Here is a 21483-nt window from a genome sequence, read left to right as displayed (position 1 = left end):
TGTGTTGTTCCAGCTGCTTCCACCTGTCCAGCTCTTCTCTCTGCCTGATTCCTTCCTGCAACAAGCACGGGAAGACCCTTCTCTCTTTGTCTTCAGGCTCTTAAGCTATCCAGCACTTCTCTCCCAATGATTTGATGAGACTTGGCCCATCACATTCATCACCAGGATGCAGACATCCTGCCCAGTACTCTTCCATGGGCTGCTGGATGAGCTGCATAGATAGATTTATTTATTTATTTATTTGTTTTTCTCTTTTATGTGAGACCAATTAAGACATTAGCAGCTCCAGCTGTTCATCTGCTCACTAAATTTTTTTCCCTGTGTGTCTAGTTTGTACGTGAATATGGAGGCATTTTGTCAGCCTCGGAAATTCTTGGTATTGAAATTGGTGATGCTGTTGTTTAGTGAATGTTAAATAATGTGGAATTGAAAAGCTGGACTTTCAGAGCTGTCAGAAATTCCTGTGACTTGGGGTTGAGACCTATACTGACTCCTTCCATCTGTCACATTTCCTCAGTAGCTTTAGTACATTAATTCCTACAGCTCCATCCTGTAGGTATCCTCATTTACAGCTAATTCTGGGGGACCTGAAGGGTTTACAGCAGAAATAACAAAGATTTAGCAAGTGGCTTAAATACCTGAATCCTTTTCTTCAAGCACAGATGCTTAAACTAGGAAAAACAACAAAATCTCTGAAAAAAATCCTTTCTCCAGTGATTCAAGAGGTCCTATCTCTGTAATAAATTTAAGCAATATTTGTTCATAGCCAACAGAAAACCTGGATCATAAAATGGAAAATAAATCCCATTTTAAGAGCAATTCCCTGCTACCCTTTCCTAGATGTGTTGGAGGAATTGAAATAATTCCAAACACTGTGCATGCCACTGAGTCTGGTAGAACTACTTCAGCTTGGCCAGTCAGGGACATATACCTGGTTTTACCTCATATTCCATGTTCGTGTTTCCCTCAACTTGATGCAGTTTCCAGTCAGTGTATATTAATGAAAAGCTGATTTCAGTATGAAGAGTTAGATCATGTAATGTACTTAATACCAATGAACTGATTTCTGGTTAATTCTGTTTTGTGGCAAAAACCATTTGGAAATTGGTCTTCGTTTGGATACGCTTCTGATCAGTTACCGTACAAAATGACTTTGCACTCCTCTTGTTACCAGTCTGTCCTGCAGACTTTCAACTTTTGAAATTCACATTATACTTAAAGGATAGCGTTCCTTTAGTGACTTTCAAGGAAAAGGAAGCTCTGCTGTGGAAATCATGCTTTTTGTCTGAATAAGTGTGTTCATAATTCCTTCTGTAATCTGTGTAAGACTCTAGATTAAATTTCGTAAGCCTGAGGATTTTTTCCACATAAATTACTAATGTAGAGTCAGTCACCAGGATTCCTAGTCCTCAAATACGTGATTTAGAGGAAATCCTTAGAGCTTGGTTTGTATTATGTTAAATGACAGAGCATATTGGTTGGAACTAGAGAACTTTTATTCTTTTCTGCTATCTCAAACTATATTTAAAACCTAAATTCCAGGAGTTTTATTTTCTGTAATTTAGTGGCTTCTAACAGAAGAAATCAGAGGCAGCTCTCTGGCATCTTGTCCACCTTAAGACATAGTATTAAGAATCACTAAATCACTAATGCATCCTGTAGGGAGGTGTGTGTATAAGAGAAAAATACCAGATATATTTAATGTAATAATGCTGAATACATAAAATTTGACCTAAAATTAAAGATTATATTTTTCTGTTGTGTATATAATTTTGTAACTCTCATTCAGCATCTGAAAGCTTTCTATCACTAATCCATTTTACTAAAGTAAATTTATAGGGAGCATCTGTCATCAAAAAAACCCCAAAACCAAAACCCGCCTCTTAAAAACATGCAGTAACCTGTTATCCTCTTAAAAACCCCACAAATCTCATGACCTTGGATGATGGGTTACAGATTCTTTTAAGTCTTCTCTTGAGGATTTGTGTAACTAAGTGTTTGGACTTCCAGAAATGTTTTTTTTCTGTAAGTTTTGGTTAATGCACGCTTGTGCTTTGTTGAAGTGCCAAGTATTATGGTTTACATTGCAGGAGAAAAGACTGAACTGTTGGGGAGACCAAACCTGACCTTTGGTTGGTTGGTTGGTTTGTTTTCTTCCTCTTCACACCTTTGGATCTCCATGTTACTCTTTATCTTGGTGTTATTTATTTTGCCAGATATGAAATGCCCTTCTATTGCCTTTTTAGGTAAGCAAGCAAAACAATAAAATAGAATAAAAATTCCTTCTTAGTTTACTGAAGCCTGGATACAATACAGAAAGGGAATCCCTTCTTGTAAGAATCTAGGTCACCTCATAAGGAAAAGAATTCCCTACTGTGAAAAGTCTTCTATTTTTGCCATTTTCTTTGTTTTTCTTTTTTCTTCTTTTTCCTTTTTTTCTTAAACAATGTACCAGTGTCTGTACTTTTATGCTGGCTTTGCCTAATGACAAGAGGAGGGTTTTTGCTGTTATGTGTAATTAAATGTCACTTATCTGAGGTGCAAGGAGATGTGTCAGTAATGTGGGAAATGCTGGATGCAGCGGGCAAAGCTAGAGCAGGTCTCTTGAATCTCTCTTCTCTCTCTAGCAGGTTGGTTGGGACCAATGCCAGATTAAAATTGGATCTGTGTATTCACATGATAATGCCCACAATCTAATAAGCCTTGTGGAATGTCAGCCATTAGGGAATGGATGCATCAGCCAGCTCGGAATGGTCTGGTGGAGTCGGTTTGGTCCCGTGTGGCTGCAGCTAATAAGCTCTGATGACACTGTGTAGAATTGCTTGTTCTTGAAACAATGCTGAGGCAGACATGAGATGCTTGCAAGGGTTATAAATAGCAGCTCCATGCTGTGTGGCAGGGCTGTGGCTGAAGTCCCGCTGGCCTGGGAAGGAAGAGAGCTGTGGTTCTGTGAGGATGCCGCGAGCGAAGGAAATCGCGAAATCTGAGGCAGCTCTGCCATCTCGAATGGAAAGGGCTACCTGGAAATATCTGATCCCAGCTGATTGAGATCTGATGGCAGTAATGAGTTGAGTTTTTTTTAGTACAGCTTTCGTAGTGGTAGTGCCTTCAGATGTGTTTCTTCGAACTAGGCACTAGTCAGTACAAAAATGTCTGTTTGAGGAGATAAGGATTTTTGCTCTTCCTTCGGAATAGGCATATATTCATTCCCCCAAGAATATGCCAGTGTAGAAGCTGGGAAATAAGGAAGAAATATGTAGTCTGGCATTAACTCTTGAATAGTTGTTTTTTCCAACATTTTCAAAATATCTTTTTAGAAGAACAGGAATAAATAGAAAAGTGTGAGGTCTCTGGTCTGTGTACTTATTATCAGTCCATTGAGCTACACATAAAATTACTGTGCTGACCTTTCTCAAAAGGTGATGCTGCTGTTTTGTTTTGGTGTTTTTCTCATAAAAGTTGAGCATGACCCGATTAAGACAAGGAAGTTATTGGGTGAGTCTCTATGAAATTGAATCTGTTTGTGACTGGTAAAGCCCTCCTAAGCACGTACAGAAAGTTCCAGGGTGTCATAACAGAGGGATCTTGTTACACTTTGTGTTGAGGGTTTTTTTGTCTCATTGAAATCTTGGCATTGAAAGCCTAACTCTGTTCCAAAACATTGTCTGCTCTTAGTACTTTACTCATTTTTATTTCCTGCCACTTAAGTGCTTAGTTTTCCAGTGAGGGGATTTTACTTTGAGACAGATTGCTGTAGAAAAAAAATCTTATTTATTTTTTATCATTGACATTAGAATTTTCAAAGGCAAAACAGTACTGGGCCAGATGTGAGGGCTGAAGGAGAGCTGAGGAGGTCTTGCTGCTTACAGCAGATTTCCCTCAGATAAACTGTGAAATCCACAGGATCATTATGGATGACTGATAGTTGCTAAGGTGTGAGTAGCAGAAATAATCGTTGCAGTGAACCTCACCTGTGTCTGTGCTGACTGGCACAGTCTGTCATCTGCGCAGTTATTCACAGTGGGAGGTTCTTAGAGATGATTTAGTGTGTGTATGTGTGCAGAAAGAGTGGGAGGGCACAGCCTTTTCAAAACTCTCAGAACCTGTTTTGAGATAAGCTTTTGGGTTTGCTCTTTGAGTCTGGGGGTTACTGGTTTGCAGTGATGGATGAAAACTGTATAAAACTCATAGCGTAACAGGAAGATCCTAAAGTTTCTAAAGTTTTTGTATTTCCCTTATCCTTGAATAGGGTGGCCCCAGACTCTGAGACATTGTCAGTTGACCTTCGTTTAAGAGGACTGCATTGCTGCACCACCAAAAACACAGCTGTGCCCAGGCCATTTCAAAGAACAGTCATATGATAAACCAGATCTCATAATGCAATGATAGAAGCTTGGAGATAGCCTATCTAGTGTATGGATTGTGTATAAAATGAAAAAGTAAAAGTTGAATGCTGTCATCTTAGTGCTTTGAGAAGGGCTTAATTTAATCTTCTCTACTAAAGAGAGAAGAATAATGGGGAATTTAGATGTAATGCCAAAGGAAGCTGAAAGTAGAGGCAGAAGGCCAAATGGAAAAATTCCTCTTGTGTGATACAGCCAGAATCCTTTCTGTATTTTAACTCAATGCATGATTTATTATCACTACAGTTAGTTTTTGATGTAGGCATGTAACATCACCAGCTTTTCTATTCTGCAGTAGGGTAGCATGAATGACAGGTTTCTTCAGGATACCAATGCAGTAGCAGTTTACCGATCTATTTGGTGTGTAGTATTGTAGCAATAATACACAAATTCTGTTGCATGCATGCTAGTACTAAAGACTTGGGAGGCAATTCTTTAAACACATATTTGTCAAGAAGCACACAAGTAGAAAGCATCATTGCTGTTATGAAAATACAGTATATATTCTACTGTTGTTTGTCCTCAATATATGAATCTATGATGTGTGACTAAAATGCTTTTGTGCCCCAGGTGACTTCGTTATGTATGATTAATATTGTGATTCTGTTGCTTAATCCCCATATGTGATTTCTTTTTGAAGTAAACAGCCCTGTCCAAAGGCAGTATTACCTTTACCAAAGAGCCAGGCTTTTAGAACATGCTGGAATGAAGACAACTGAAAGTTTAACAGTATGTTGTCAATTTGCTCTTTAGGTACAAACCTAAAACAGAAAGTTTTAATTTGTTTTAGTGTTTGGTGGATTATTAATCTTGGAATCTGTTGGATAAGTATAAAGGCTTAATCTAGGAAATACAGAATTTTGGGCTCAGGTGGCTTCCTGGCTTTTTCTGCTGACATATACAGTAGTGTGATTTAGTGCTGCATAGTAGCCATCACTGCAAAATATTTTAACATTTTAATCTGTTTGCATTTGTACCCAGGGAGGGAAACTTCAGGCCTTTTGTAGTTACCCAGTTGCACTAAATGATGATTTCTTGAAGAAGGGGGAATAATAAATATTTTGGTCTAATTTGAGTGCTTCTTCTTAATTGTAAGTCAAATAATATTTTAATTGAAAGAGAATTTTGGTATGAGAGTTGTGCAGTGAAAAGTTTGTAGTGGAATGGATCTCACTAGGAGAACTGGAGGCAGAGCTGGAGAACAGGTTGATAAGTGGCACATGGCAGTACCAAACCCATTGCATTTTTATTCTGGGTGTGTGATTATGATGGTGCGTGTGAAACTTGTGCATCCTGCAGTCCAAGGAACAGATCTAGGCAGTCTAGAAGGCACTTTGTCAGAGCTGCTGTGACTGGAGTAAGAAGAATGCTATTACTGCAAATTTGGGAAATGCTGACTTCAGAATACAGTGCTGAGAAAAATAGGTTAATGATGTTGACTGGTGGTGGGAGCAGCCATCCGAGGATACTGAAGAGCACAGGTTTTCCTCGGTGTTTTACTGTGTTAAGTATGTAAAGCATGGGCAGGTAGAGGCTAAGTACCTCCCAAAGTATAATATTAAGATTGAGGTATTATTCATAGACTTGTCATAACGTTGTAGGTTTGAAGTTAGCATCTATATTCTCTTGAATCCCAAATTACCTCTTTGCCCTGTCTTAAAATGTGGGAAAATGTTTCCATGGGTCTATTTATTTTGCTGAAATCTGAATATAAGCATTTCAGTCCAGCAATAGATGTGTTTTCTTTGAAGTTAAACCTACTGACATCTTTTGTTTTGCTTGGTGTATGTGGAATCATGAGGCAGAAAGAAACGTTGCAATCAAATGTCAGCTCTGGTCCTGATAGTTTTTTTTCTCGTAATGCACCATGTAGCAAGCCTGTATATGGAAAATGTAAGGCACTATGTGTCTGTTCACAACAGTTGGTTTCTCTGATTAAGTATTTTTAGTGAAATAAAAGTTTATCCGCAAGATGACCAATAACTCTGTGTTTGGGGGCAGATTTTTCAGCTTCTTGTGATAAAACCTGAGTGTGGATCAGTTCCTCTGAACACATTGTCAGCCTGTTGACAAAGACCATTCTGCACATGAGGGAAGGAGATGAGAGCACAGGATCTGTGCTGGCACTGATGGGAGTAGTGCCACCCCCATCACTGGTGGTTTTAGTGCAGAGAGCTTTGCCTGAAGTCTTTGTTGCTGTTCCCCTGTGTTTTTTCCTTGCACATGCTGTGTCTATGGGTAGTGCTTGGCAAACATTTCACAGAGGCTTTTCTGATTGTACAAACTGTACAATAGGCTTACATTAGGCATCTGAGAGAGGGGTAAATGACTGAATTTGTGTTCTTGCTAAAGAGAAGTGATACCTTTTGCTGGCATTATGAACAAGGGTGCTTAGCCACACTGTTAAAAAACAAAAAAAGTCTGTTCACCCATTGTCCTCCCATGACCATCCTCAAAAAAAACCCTCTGCTTGCATCCTGATTTAATTAACTTCCTGTCTTCATGGTACACAACATATTTTCTTCCTTTCATTCTGTGTTGGATTTTTTTAAATGAGTTAAAGCAATAAAATCTGTAGAGTAAGAGCAGGACACAATCTAGGGGGGTTGTGTATATGGTTAGTTTTGATTCTTTGATTTTTATTTTTTTCCCTATATGGCAGCTGAAAATGAGCGTGTGAACTGAGGCAGCTGGGGCAGGACAAATGTTTAGGAGCAGTATTCTAGTTATCTTCTAAGCAGTTTAAAATGTCCAGTCTTCCAGTCTGGGGGAATTACAGGGTATGGATAACTGCAGCATATGCAAGTCCAGAAATCTGAACACTTTCATGCTGGACTTAAACTCAGAGACTTTTGCAGTGAATGACTTTTCTGTTTCTGACTTGCTTGTCTTACATTGTACAGATGTCTCCTGTGTCTCAATATCTTGTCAGTAATTTTATCATCAGCACCCAAGATAATGAATCTGCTCTGTCTCAACGGACAGTTTGTTCACACAAAGGCTCTAATCAGTGTTATGCTGGAGACTCACTACTCTTTGCAAATGGCATAGATAACTTGTATATTTTTTCCTTTTTTCCCTCCATGTGTAGTTTCTGTCACTTAACTTTGGTGTAGCCAGTGAAGCTATGGGTATCTGACAAGAATCTCTTGGACTGTGCTTGTGCAAAACTCCCAAAGTAAAGAAATGAAAAAAGAGTTGAGAAGAAAATTTGAGATAGGATAAATTCTTGTCTCTGATATTAATCCATGTTCTGCACAGATCTGTAGTTTATTATTACCAGCCCCCTGTTCCAGTTACAATAGACCTCTGAATGGTCACCTTTTGTGGTTTTAAAAAGGTATCTCCTCTTTTGCAACTGAACTTGCATGGCAGATGAGCTGTTATTCATCAAGGAGGAAGTCTTCAGTACAAGGCACTCTACAATTAGAACATTTTTCTAGCCTCCTCCCTGGCTTGTGGCAGTTCAAAATAGCCCCTTCCTTATCCAAGTCCCTTGTATGCTTACAGCCATCACTGTCATCGCTTAAGCCCTCATCTTTTGGCTTGTGTGTTACAATTTGTTACAGCTGCAGCTAAACCTTCTGATCCTGAAAAACACATTTTTGAACTCGGCAGTTGCTTTTCTAGGCAACACAGACGACTAAGATTTCATCGTTCCACTATTCAGTATGTTGCATTGGCTCCTCAAGAAATACAGCTTCAGGATCTTCTAGGGTCTTCCAGGGTGATTACTTGGAAAATTGCTTTCATCTCTCTGCCCATGATCACCCATGATAATTGTGTTCTCTTGTAGCATAATGTAATATATAACCATAGTACTGGGATTGCTAAAAGTGTTGAGGTACAGAAGAATAATATTAAAACTACTTTTCGGGGAATAGAAAGGAGAAGATCACATCAGGATGAAGAACAACTGGGAACAAGTGGAGCTGGATAATTTGTTGAACAAGCAATCATGAAATAACCCAAGGTCTTTAATAGCTGCCTTAGTATTTGAATTCTAATCCAGCATCCCCTGTTCTAGCAGCAGAAGTCAGCATAACCAAGGGGAGTCTGGACAGAGCCTCACCAGTTTCTGTAGCATTGAGATGTTGGATAGCATCACACAAAGTTAATCAGTTGTTTGGGCCTTGGTTCATTTTGGGGTTTTTTTTGTGGAGAAATTTTCACAGAAGGATCCATCTGTATGCATTAGGCACCTCTAGAACTTTTAAAAATATTCTTCTCACACACAGCATTTCATGAATCTTTCCAGAAGTTGCAAAGGAGCCTTTCTGAGGTCACTGTACATTTATTGTTCCCTGAATGCAGGTGTAAGTGGGGTCTTCCTGTTGCTCTGTACTGAACAGTTTCTGTAATGTACATGTGACTGTTCCTTTGAATACCATTTCCAAAGCAGGATCTGAACAGAAAAAATAGCAATGCTTCTCTATATATGTTGGGAGTGTCCATGGCAGTTGTGCTGTTATGGAAATCAATTGCTTGGGTCCCATATTCTGTGGTATTTCTGGTGAAAAAACACTTCCTATGAGTGACTAATTCTGGCCGTTAAACTTAGTATTGAAACTAGATATGAATGGGTGAAGTTGAAAGATGGAGACTATAACAGTAGCCAGTTGTAGTAAATTCACAGTTATACAAGTTCCAGTTCTGTGACATGGATGTGGCATGTTGTGATCCTGGCATACAGAAAACCAGTAGTGTATAAACCTTTGCACCTGCCTTTTGAGAAAGATGAAACAATCCTTTCATGCTCAAACTGTTTGTCAAAACCCTCACTGGTTTGCCAAGTTATGTGTGTGAGGCCAGCTCAGATAACTAACCCAAAGGGAAAGAATTCTAAGCAAAAATAATTGTTTTAGTTGATAATCTGCTTTTGTCTTTTCACTCAGTTCAAGGGAATGAGTCATTTAAATAAATGTAGGTAGGTATATTATAGGCAGGCCTTTATTTTTAAAACAAACAAAAAAACAAGCCCTCTGGAGTTCTCTTCTCAGGATTAAGAGTTGTTTTTTGATGAAAACAGCTTTATCCCCAGGAAAATGGAAGTGCTTACATGTTTAATCTGGTTCCTTCACCAACATTTCAATAGCAACAGTTTGAAATTACGTGACTCTTGTAAATTCAAGACAACTGCCTTAATTTTACAGATATTCTGTGCAAGGATGAAGATGGGAGGAGCTCTAGCACACTTCTGTGAAAACTGTTCAGAGGGTTTTGATCTCTTAGCTTTGGTGGTAATACGTAGTGTTTATATCTCAGTAATTGTGGCTTTCATTAACTCTTTTCAAAAGCATCTCCATTAATTTCCATTATTATTGTTTCAGCGTATTTACATGCTCTTGTCACTGGTTACTCACTCTTAACTACAGTTTTCTTTTAGATTCAGCTGTGATTTGGTTTGCTTAGAACAATTCTCTTTGCAGAACCAAAATATTGCCTAAGCTATCTGTAAGCAGTCAAATTAATTCAATCACATTTTCCAAGTTTAAACCAAATTTCTTTTAACCTGGTTGTAAGGAACAAGAAATTTCAGTGAGTATTTTTCATGTCTTTCAATGACACTCATCACCAGGCTGAAACTGTTACGAAAACACCCATCAGTTCTGGTTTTTGTTATGTTTTGCAGTGTCAGTATTTCAGAATTTGTGTGAACTTGTTAGTTTTAATTTTATAATAGATTAATAAGGGACCAGATATGTAAGTGGAAGTTTACTTTGAATGCTGTGGAAGAACAGGTGTTAGGATTTAAGTTTCAGTTAGTCCCTTGATGGCATCAGCATAGTTTTTATTCCTGCCACCCTTCCCTGGTGCTCCTTTCTCCCTCTTCATGGCTGTGATGCCGTGCTTGTTCCGAGGGCATTGGCTGGGTCTGATTGCCCTACACTTGACAAAATATGTTCTATGGACTTATTTCAACAGTATTTTGAAAACTAGAATGAGTCTTACCTTATCCTTTTAAAATGGGCATCAAATTTTCTGTCCTGCAGCTGGATTTGAGGATTGGCAGTCTTCTACTCATATTTTTTTGTCAAATTATGCTGGATAAAACATGATCTTCAGTATAATAGATATTAATATAATAAGTTAAAGGTTGGACTTCATCGTGAAGGTCATTTCCAACCATAATGATCCTATGATTCTGTAAACAGTTTTGTATTTTGAAATAAATGTTATTTATGTGTTTTTAGCGGCCCTTTCTGTCTTGTCACATCAGGTTTTTAGTTGTCAAAGTAGGAGATAGTGAATCTATGATGTTATTTTCTTTAGGCAGTTGGTATTGGAATCCTTTAATAAATAATGATAAACTTTTCATCTTTTAAAATTAATTCTGTAAAAGTATCTTTAATTCTGCTTTAACTCTCACTCTCTCTTTTAGGATATAAAGAAGTTGAAACAATGTAAACAGTAGGAATGACCTTTTTATTGATATTGCAAGCAAGGAAGAGAAAATTACTATAAGATTAGTAGTATTTGCACAATAGTTAAGGTCTTGTTATCAAATTCTATTTTTTACAGTATAGTTTAAAATTAGGAAGGCAGTTAAAAGCTTGCAATTTATTATTTAAATATGTCTTGGGGGACTGCATGCAGATTTGTGTGCGTAGCAGTAGGAAAATAAGCTATACCAGTTTCATGTATAAATAAAATTGTGAAGTGAAACACTAGTTAAAATATTATTAAAATTTTCTTGAACAGAAGTCAGAGAATTATGGGGAAGGCTGCAGAGGCAGAGCCACTCAGTTGGATTGTTTTGCTTGATTATTTGAAAGCTTCGTGGTTTTTTTCTAAGGCTTTTAAGGGCTTTAAATTTTTAGAAGAAAGCTCTATGTTTTCAGAATCCAAGCTATTTATATGAAATAGATGTTTCTATCAAGCTTCAAGTGTAGGGCAGCTGGACCAGTTTTTAGATACATGGTTTTGAAGTCAGTCCTTTGGACTCTTTCTCATACACTGATATATACAGTATTTCATTGATAAAAATATAATAGTCTTTCAAACTATGCAGATGATTTAAATTTTGTTACTGTTCTTTAGGTTGACTTCGCTAGAATTTTCAAAGGTTTAATACTATTAAGTCACTCAGGAAATAATAATATAGTTGCTGGTAATTAAAATGAGTTCTTACAGTTTCTTGAACCCTAAATTGAATAGATGAATTGAAGTCTGTTCTTAAAGATAATTTTACAAGCTTACCATCCATATGTACTTATTTTCTTTCTCTTTTGAGACCCAAATTTTACTACATTCATCTTTACAAACAGGATCATCTTTGGGTGAATTGTCTTCCATGATGGATGGTGAAGCTGAAGCTGCTCTATGTTTAACATGCAAGCAGTTGCTAATACTTCTTGCAGAATCAAATGTTACTTTTGACTTGTACTATTTCTGTGCAGGAACATGGAAGCTACCTAATAATTTTTAGATTTTTGGGTAAAGTTCTTATACCAACTTAAATGTTATAAAGGAATAAGGTAGAAATTAAATTTTACTAAATTAAAAAAGCCACAAGATGGCATCAAATTGTCAACTCTATCTGTTGCTCCTAACATTTTTTTACAGGTCCAAATACTGCAGACTCTTTGAATCTCTTTATAAAAACCAGCTGGGAGAGGGAATGTGCAATGAAATAGTTGGTTTTTTTTTTCTTCCACTATTTCAACTTGTGAAGCCTCACTAAGATACTTGTAATAGTTTGGCTTAAAACATAAGGGTTTATTTTCTAAAACGTAGCATGAGTTATGTGGAGGCAATTTCTGATTCCAGTTGGGAAGTCAGAGGAACCTAACTGTGGATGTTAATGTACATTTAGACCTAAGAAAAGTACTGGGTATCTAAAATACAGATTTTTTTTTTTCCCTAAAATATAGGAAAATACTAGTTGAGTCCTGGTATCAGATGGATATTGGTGATTTTTGCAAATTAATACAAGCAATTAGTTTTTAAAAAATTAGTATTATTTTTAGAAGGGTCAAAAAGCACTCCAGAAGGTTTTAAAAGGTGTTTAAGAGAGAAAAAAAACCCAAACCAAACCAACACCCACTCTTGGGTAACTTAAATCCAGCTATAGATGTACTAACCCCATGGTCTGAACTGTTTTCCATTCATGCACTGGTTGGTGAACCCAATATTTTTAGGTGTTCAGGAAGGCCAGTGCTAAATAGCAGAAGGCAAAAACTGAGGCAAAACCAATTCCTGAGCAGTCGTTCTGTAGGTGTCCGATAGGACAGGAAAGAGGAGCCGTGGGATGGGATGAATCCCAGAGAACAGCAGGCACAGCAGTGCAGGGAAGGGATGCAGTGAAGTTTGGAAAGTGGGAAGCCTTCGGTGTCTGTTTTCCTGATTACATTCCGTGTCAGGTTGTTGCTTCTGAATGGTTAAATACTTCTGTATTTAGTGTAAATCATAAGTAAACTATATATATATAACCTTCTATGGTAAATTAGCTCAAGTAAACCAAGTAATACGTTTTTGATTAAAATACGATGTTAAGTGGTTGTCTTAAAGAAGATTTGTATTTTTCAAATTACATGGTTTTGTTCCTAAATTAGTTTTGACTTATGAATATTCATAATATACTCCTTAAGAGTCTCAAACAGCTTATGCATAAGAATTAGGTATGTCATTTTCGAGCAAAACTGTTAAGTATTCAGAAATTTTGAGGAAATGAATGTTCTTTAAATAGCTAAACAGTGATTTCTGCTGCTTGTGATGCTTAGGGTACAGCTGCACAAACAAAAGCTCCCCTAGCTGGAGTTTGAATTTGCTGTGAGCTGGTTACTTAAGAGTAACTTTTAGATTAAAAACTTGACATTAGAAGATTTTAAATATCTTACTGTGCACTCAGTGAGAAATAAGCTGCTGCCTTTACAGGGAGTTGGAGCAATCAAACATAAGTTGCTTCTGAGTAGCTGACAAAGGCCACAAATGATCAGCAGCACCTACTTGGAGTACTTAAATGAACCCAGTATGAAGTTTACTCTGTCAGATTAATACTCTTTTTCTTTGGGAGAAATCCTAGTTATACCTGCCTTGTACCAGTGCATTGTCATAGGAAAAACCTGTACCTCTATCTGAATGCTTTGGAAAAAGCATTAATTTTTTATTCAGACTTAGCAGGTCAGAGGAAAATATTAACAAAGTTATCCTGATTGTGACTTCCTTATCGACAGCAAGTTTTCTTCTCCACTTGGTGTATCTTGTCAACCATCTCAGCTCTGTACTTCTATTTTTTCCTCATCTTAAGAGTGTACATTTCTCCTTACAAACCTTTTAAGAAATGTGGGGGTGAAATATTGCTCAGAGTTCCTTTTGCGGTGTTGTCTGCAATTTTTACAAAATAGGAGGTGGTTGTTAGGTCACTGAATATCATAGAGAAGGGATGTAAATCAGCTACAAAGGATGGGTGTTACACCTTCAGTAGGTGACAGCTGAGCTTCTGTGCCAAGATGCCAGAATAGCAGCAGTTGTGAGCTGAGCGAGGTTCATTCCTGAAATTATCATCATCTGAGGCACCAATTTATCCAGCTAAAAGCTGTGATCTCCATAATTTATTGATTTGCAGAATTTGTTCTTAGAAATAGAATAGTCATAGGCATGGAAGTGGTATCTACTCATTTAAATGAATTTATTTCCTACCATTAATCAGATATTTTTATGTGGTTGGTTTTTTTTAATGTACTTTGCTGTTGTTTCAGGAGTGGTACTTTTGTTCACTTCAGTTGCCATCTTCTCAAAGCTTTGCTTTTTTGTTTTAGGCTTCTGCACTAAGTTTCCAGTTAATCACTGTAGAGAAGGCAATTCAGGGGAGAGTATGAAAAACTCCCAAATAGATAATTTGCCAGTTATTTTGTTAGGCTCAAGTCATAGAGAAACCAAATTCTTTACAAGAGTTTTCAAAAACTCTTATCATCTCTGAAGCAGCTCCTTGTTCTCTCCCTTTGTTGCAGGACCTGCAGGTCTCTTTCAGACATGGATAAGTGGAAGAGGAGGCAGAAAAGTTGTGCTGCTGATTCTGTAGGGATGGAAAGAGGAATGTACATGTGGACTGTAGGCAGTAATAGTTATGCATCCATGCAAACTGAGTAGAATTTAAAAACTTGAAACTTAACGTTACAGGAGGTGAAGTTTCTTTAGCTTGATGATTTTCTTTACATTTCATAAAGTGCTGTGAATTTAGGAAGTGTTTGGGGGGAATTCTTGGTTTCTTCAAAATATGTAACTAGTCCAGCACAGAATCAGCCTTTTGACACAGAAAATGGCATTTTTTCTATAGAAAGAGGTGCAAAATGTTTTACTTCAATATTTTTGGAAAGTGGAAGTTGAAATAAAGGTGCTGTTTCTCAGCTGCAAGGCTTCTCTCAAAGGTAGTCAGCCTTTCTTGCTGCTCTTCCTTTAGTGTGTGGTGATATTTTCATTTTTATCATTTTCCGAGTAATTATTGTGAAAGGACATTGGTAAAAATACCTTTTCTCTGCTGCTAAAAAAGTAAGTCTTAAAATAACAGGTACTGACTCAACTGCCCTACATAAATGTTGGTATTTTAATAATCGGAAAAGAGTACAGAAAAATTTGGGATTAATCCATTTCTTGCAGTGTAGGGTTAAATCCTTATACTAAAGATTAATGAGAGGTTGCTGCCTGTAAAAGTTACAAAAGCTGTGCATTGTACCAAATATCAGCTCCAGCCTATTGTAACTAATCATGGGTGGCTTTCACTAAAGCTCAGGGAAGAGAGGTTTTGAGTAAATTTGTTTTCTAAGAGCTTGTCAAGGGATTTCTATTCGTACTTCACGGATCTTGAGATAAAAAGAGTTTCAACTTTCATGATGGAAACTTAAAAGCAATTCTTCTAAGTGTTATTTAAATCATAGAACCTGATCCCGCTCATCAGCTTCTTTTATTTTGGATTCCAAAGCATGCTGTTTGTTATGCCTGGACATAGAAATGGGACAGTGCCATACTGGAGACCTTTCCAACAGGTTTTTCCCTGAGTGGGATCTCTGACCTTTCTGAGTGTCTCATGGTTCTAGGATACGCTTCACATAGTGTTGAAGTAATTTTCAGATAAAATTCATGGTTTCGTGTTAAAAGGTTTTCTGTCAGCTTTGCAAATAGAAGTGGCTGGATTATATAGCAGCTTTTTCCACTGTTAGTGATACGTGTTTTGTTCAGTGAGGTTTTACAGCAGTAACTGAGAACAGAATTTGTTCTTGCAGGAATTCAGTGTTGCTTTGGAACCAGACATGTGTGACTTCACTGTTTTCTTTGTTGGTGTGTTGACTCTGCGGAGTTGACAAGAACAAACAATAGTGCAGGTCTTTTGTGTGTTACATTAAGGTAATTGGATGAGGCCTGAGCAGAACTAATTATCATGGAGTGCTATTTCTGGGCACTAAAACTCCTCAAGGCAGGAATGCATTGCAATTTCTTGGTCCTGGTTTTCCATCCAGAGCATAAGCAGATCTTGTTTTGAAATTTCTACAGCCAATTGCTTGCATTTATGTTACTAACCCTTGGTGATTGTAGGTAAAAAAACCCAATAATATAAATGGGAGAGGTTTCTTTGAATACAGAGGGGAAAAAAAGTTTATGATTTGCACTTTATATTTAAAATGTAAACCTGTAAAAGCTTATGAGGTTGTCTGTCCTCCTCGAGTCTCAGAATCTATAAAGAGTTTGGAATAATTATTTTCTTTCTTCCCTTTAATGGAAACATGTCACCCTCCTTTTCATGATACCCTTTATAGCTTTGTGTTCATTTGAAAAACCCATGTACCTGACAAGGAGGTCAGCTATTAATGTTACCTCTTCTGTCTTTTAAAAGGAAGGTGCATCTGCTCGAAAAACACAAACTCCTGCAGCACAGCCTGTGCCACGCCCAGGTAAGGTGGCTCCTGTCGTTTGTGCTTCTCTTCCAGAGAGGTTTGAGTGTCAAAGAAATGCTGTTGAAAGCCATGGCTGGAGAATGAAGTGGGGGGGTCATTTATTTGTGGTCTTTAACAGTGTATGTATTGGAAAAAGTGCATATCCTTTTGTTTAATGTGACACTGTGGGACCTGGGTTCATTCTCTTCAATGTGTTGCCCCATCAGCCTGTTGAAAGGATGCACTAGTGACATTAAAAGTCCCAAACTTCTTGCTTGTGGGCTTGGTATTTCAGAAATTTCAGCTCAAATATCTAATAAGAGCCGGTTAATACTCCAAGGAGAAACAACCTAAACAGAATAGCTAATCTCAAAGAGATACATATTATTACTTCTATGATTAATAGATCAGAAATAAGTGATTCTCTGCATGTGTTATCATTACTTCTTCACATTTCTTAGCACATAAGGTATTTGTAATGAGACCTGAATCCTCAACTGGCTTTTTAATTTCCAGTTAGTAGCTTTTGGCTACCCAGGTCCATTTGTCTGTCAGATTGAATCTTGAGTTGTGATTCAGTGATAGAATTATAAAAGTACTTTGTTTTAAAAAGAAACCCTTAGGAAGTGTTTTTAGAAAAGTGTAAGAGCACAGGCAGCACGAGACAAACAGTGATTCCAAACAGCGATGGGCAGGTCTGCACCTGGTTTACGTTCTGTGAGAATTTCTGGTTTGCTGGAAGAAAGTCTCAGTTGAAAGGTGTTATTTCAGAGCAAGACAATGTTATGAAGGTAGTGGGGACATTTTGGGGGTTTTGGAAACAAAGCTACCAGTTAAAATGAATATGCTTTTTCTCGAAGTACTGGTGGAATACTGTATATATATTCCTGTTGAGACTCTAAATGCTTTCAGTGTGTGCCTTGCTAATTCCTTGAGATTTATTAGCAGGATTTAATGCTAAGACTTAATACTGTAAAGCTGATTCTTCCCCAAAAATCTATTCTAATATTGAATGCTTTCAGCATACCTAAACGCTGTTGTGCACAGATTCTTCTGTTTGGTTATTTTGGTACTGGGAAGGTCATGCTGCCTGTCAGACTTATCTCACTAGCCCCGTTAAGCATCATAATGCAGATGGAGTTGACAGCAGTATGAAAAGGGTAGCAGTGGCAAGAACAGAAATCTGACTGAGTTGTCACAGTCCCTGCTGCTGGCTGTGACTTCCTGGGCAGTTACTGGCAGAAGTGTGGGTTTTGTACATTATACAGGTTATACTGGTACTGCCCTTCTCTAAGGCCAGTCCGGTCCATTTTCTTGTCTCCATATTGTAAGTTGAAGGGGGAATAAAGAAGAGAGGTGTAGTCAGAAGAGGTTTATTTTTCTGCCCGTTCTAGGATATTTTAAAACGTTCAGCTGTTCTATTCTTAGCAGTCAAAGTAACTAAAACATGCTGTTTCCAGGAGGATGCTGCTTTGCATATAAGAAGTGTTAGTTAAATTGGGCTAAACAGTTGTGCAGTAGTGATTTGGAAAATATGTCTGAGATGGTGCTTTTGATGTAAGATTTTTTTTGGGAAGGGGGCAATATTTTACAGTACCAACTTTTCTACTAACCTGTCTTGGTACCACTATCAAATTTTTTACAGATATTTATTCTCCCTCCCTTTCATTTTTTCTTCCTCTTTTTTTTCTTAGGGCAGCTGTTACTGCCCATATATTTCAGGGACATTTTTACATTAAGGAGATACCTAGATTTAAAAAAAAAATAAAAATCATTGGGTAGATAAAGTTCATGTAGTTCAATATAGTGTTGCCGATTATATCTGTGCATTTGACAGTGTCAGGAAAAGATAATTAAGGATATGGTCTCAATATTTCAACAATGGCAACTCTGTATTGTGAATATTTATACTCTTCTAGGAAGTTTCTGAAACAGTTGGTCATAAATAAACATGAGCAAGTTGGTGCTATGCAATTGGAAGTCAATTAATGAAATTTGTCATTCATAGTAGCAACTGAGACTTGAGTTAGTCTGCATCAGTCCTTCCACTGCTCACCATTTTCTGATTTTTTTGAATTAGGATAAACATGTATGATGGTGATTATCAGGCACAACAGTTCTTTCCTGAAGTTAGGACTCCTGAAAACTGAACTATAATATGTTTATTTTGGGGGAAGTCAGGTAATTCAGTAGTGGCACCAAAGTGAAGAAACAGAGATACTTTTCCAACTTTGGAATGCATTGTCTGCCCCGTACTGAGGCAGTCACAACTTGAAGGCTGAGGTGGAAATGTTTTATTGCAGAAATGGGGAGAGGACTCTTCAGTTTCTGTCTGTCCCATAGAGTTTGTTTTTGTGGTTTTGTTTGGTAGTTGAGGGTTATTTTTGTTGGGTTTGGGGGTGTGTGGTTTTGTTTGGTTGGGTTTTTTCCCCTTCCTGAGTGCCATCATATCTGTCAAGTTTAACTGTTTCTGGCACCCAAAGAGCTCATGTAACTCAAACTGCAATCCAGAATTAACCTGAGTAAGCCTGACATTCAGATCTTGATTGTTGAATGTTTTCTATGTGTTAAGGATAGCTAAATCCTGTGGATGTCATGTACAATAATAACTGCTAATGAAAAGGTGAGAGTCTGTAAAGATCAGGTTGTTGTGAAACAGTTTTCCTGTTGGTTCAGCACTATTGAACTTAAGATCTACAAGCAACTTTTTTCAAGATTGTGGCAATTCTTGTCAGTGCTGTTGTGCCCCGACCTTTTATGGAGGATAGAGAGGGATGACTGCCTTCAGAAAAACCAGGAGAGATTGACTCAACTCTCCTAACATCTGTTTCAGATGGTCAGAAGCTGTTTGTTTGCTGAATACACAGACCAAAATTATAAATCCCTTCTTCAACTTAGTGTATTGCATCTGTGGAAATGATCTAATGACTGTAGTGTGACTCTTGTTCCCTCCTGCAATTAAACACACTGAAGTGTTGCCTTACAATCACATTTGTATCTATGTCTTAATCATCCTGCCCTGTTTTCTGGGTTTTTTTTCAGTTTCTCAAGCAAGACCACCTCCAAACCAGAAAAAAGGTGAGTCAATTTTAGTTACATGAACCTTTTCATTTTTGTGTGAATTGTCTGCTTTTTTTTTTTTTTTCTGGAACCACAAGCACCAACATAAACAAGTAGTGGAATGCAGACAGCATTCTGTTTTGCTAAATATGGGTCCTACCCTTACTTAGAGACTCATGATACAATGATATGCTTCTTTTGTGAATGAAAACCTTTAGTTTAAAAAAGTTTTGCTACAATTTTCCTTGAATTTATTTCCAAGACTGTGACCTGTTAAGCAAGAATTCTGTTTTTATGTCCAGCTCCTTTAATGAAAAAGGGGGGGAAAAGCAAATAACCAAAACACACCAAAAAAACCCCCAGGCAAGTCTAACTTTATTATCTCTACAGGGTCTCGAACTCCCATAATCATTATTCCAGCAGCCACGACCTCTTTAATAACAATGCTTAATGCAAAGGACCTTCTGCAAGATCTGAAGTAAGTAGCTGATTAGAACATACTGTATAACAAATTGTTTTCAGATACCAAGTTATACTAGTACCTAATTAGTAATTAAGCAAGAGGGTTCATCTACTCTCTTGTGACAAGCTAGTTTTACAGACCAGAGTATAAAAGAAATTAATTCCTTTTGACTAGCAGGAAAAAAGCGAAAACTTATTTTCAGAGTTCTGGCTCATTTGTGACCTCTGGGCTCAAGGGGCAGACTGAGGAGAGAGTCTTGCAATACCAGTTCCAATATCTGCAGTGGTTTTCTTTTATGTAACATAAAGGCACCAATCCATGAACCCTTACAATGGAAGAAGGGTTAGAGAAGAGGAGCAGTGTGCTCCTGGAGCTCAGAAAAGATTTTGGGAAATGACCACAGTTAGGGTAAAGAGGACAGTGACTGGAGGGTCGGTATCAGGCTGTATCAGCCAAGCAGCTCAGCTGGTTGTGTAAAGACGACTTATTTTTTTTTCCAGTTCACATACTGTCATGAGGTATTGATGCAAATTCATCCAGGGAAATATCAGCGAGTTGCTAAAATTTGATTATCGCATCACACATCTGATTCTAAGATTTAATTCATTATGGCTCAATGAATCTTTCTGCTTGTCCAACAGATCATGGCATTTAGACTTGCCTATCAGTAAATATCAGTTGATTTTTTTGAAAGCCAGTCATTTTCACAGAGAAACGCACTGTTGCAGATGGTCCACAATGGTGGGTTCAAAAAGTGGAGGGGTTGTCTTTTTATCACCCCCTGCTCTCATCTTTTATGAGGTTGTAAAACTGCTCTTCTTCAAAACCAACCTGTCCTGTTGTGGTGCCTTACCTTCCACTGGAGTTGCCCTAGGATTTTATAAAACTGTGCTGTGAGATATGAGGCGCCTTCTTCTGATGTAATTGGAGTTCCCAGCTTACTGCCACATTCCATCAAAGATCCAGGAAGTACTGGACTACTGATATCTGCTCTGAAATATTTAATTGGAGAGAAGGGTGGCTTTTAACATTACAGTTTAATAATGTGCAAGCAGTCACTGGACTGATATAATTGGGTTGACAGAGACATTGTTTGTTTATATGGGTTTTTACATTTGGGAAAAAAATTCACAACAAGCCTTGGATTTTACATATATATATATATACATAGGTATACACCCATGCATATGCCTGGTATGGGAATACTTAGAAAGGAATAAGGCACCTGTGTGTCATGTCTGAGTACATGTGCCAGGAGACACAGTTTTCAGCTGTTTTCAGCTCTACCAGGGCAAAGTTGCAGTTAACTTCTGAAGACCTGTCCCATGAGGATGCTGATACTCAGAATGCAGTGAACGTGATCCAGAAAAAAAAGGAGATGAAGTTTAAGGGTTCAAAGGAGGACACTGATGTAGTTAACCATTATGAAAGAGAAAGCAAAGAAGCAAGGTATGTTAATGAATCAGAGGGGCAATAGCAGAATTCAGAAGAGCAAAATATTAATTTAGCCATGACAGTTCTAGTGCTCTTCTAGGAAATACACCTCCCGGGCTGTATTTTGTTGCGTTCAGATTTATTGAAGTGCTTTGTTTAGGAAAGGCTTCAGGGTTTATTTTACTGTTCAGGTATGCAGAGTGTAGAACTAGTCTTGATGTAGAGAGTGATTGATAGATATATGATGGTTTTC

General features: G+C 37.7%; 1 protein-coding gene across 1 annotated transcript in view; it reads left to right on the top strand.

The window, feature by feature from the left end:
• CDC73 (cell division cycle 73) overlaps positions 1 to 21483 on the top strand; it is a 105711-nt gene that overhangs the window by 70686 nt on the left and 13542 nt on the right. Inside the window, exons 11-13 of the mRNA XM_032696249.1 lie at positions 16234 to 16291; positions 19316 to 19351; positions 19724 to 19811. Coding sequence (XP_032552140.1) covers positions 16234 to 16291; positions 19316 to 19351; positions 19724 to 19811 — 182 coding nt within the window. The remainder of the gene's footprint in view (positions 1 to 16233; positions 16292 to 19315; positions 19352 to 19723; positions 19812 to 21483) is intronic.

This window comes from Chiroxiphia lanceolata, chromosome 9 (genome assembly GCF_009829145.1).
Source record: "Chiroxiphia lanceolata isolate bChiLan1 chromosome 9, bChiLan1.pri, whole genome shotgun sequence".
Taxonomy (NCBI): Eukaryota; Metazoa; Chordata; class Aves; order Passeriformes; family Pipridae; genus Chiroxiphia; species Chiroxiphia lanceolata.
This window is presented reverse-complemented; position numbering and strand designations above follow the sequence as displayed.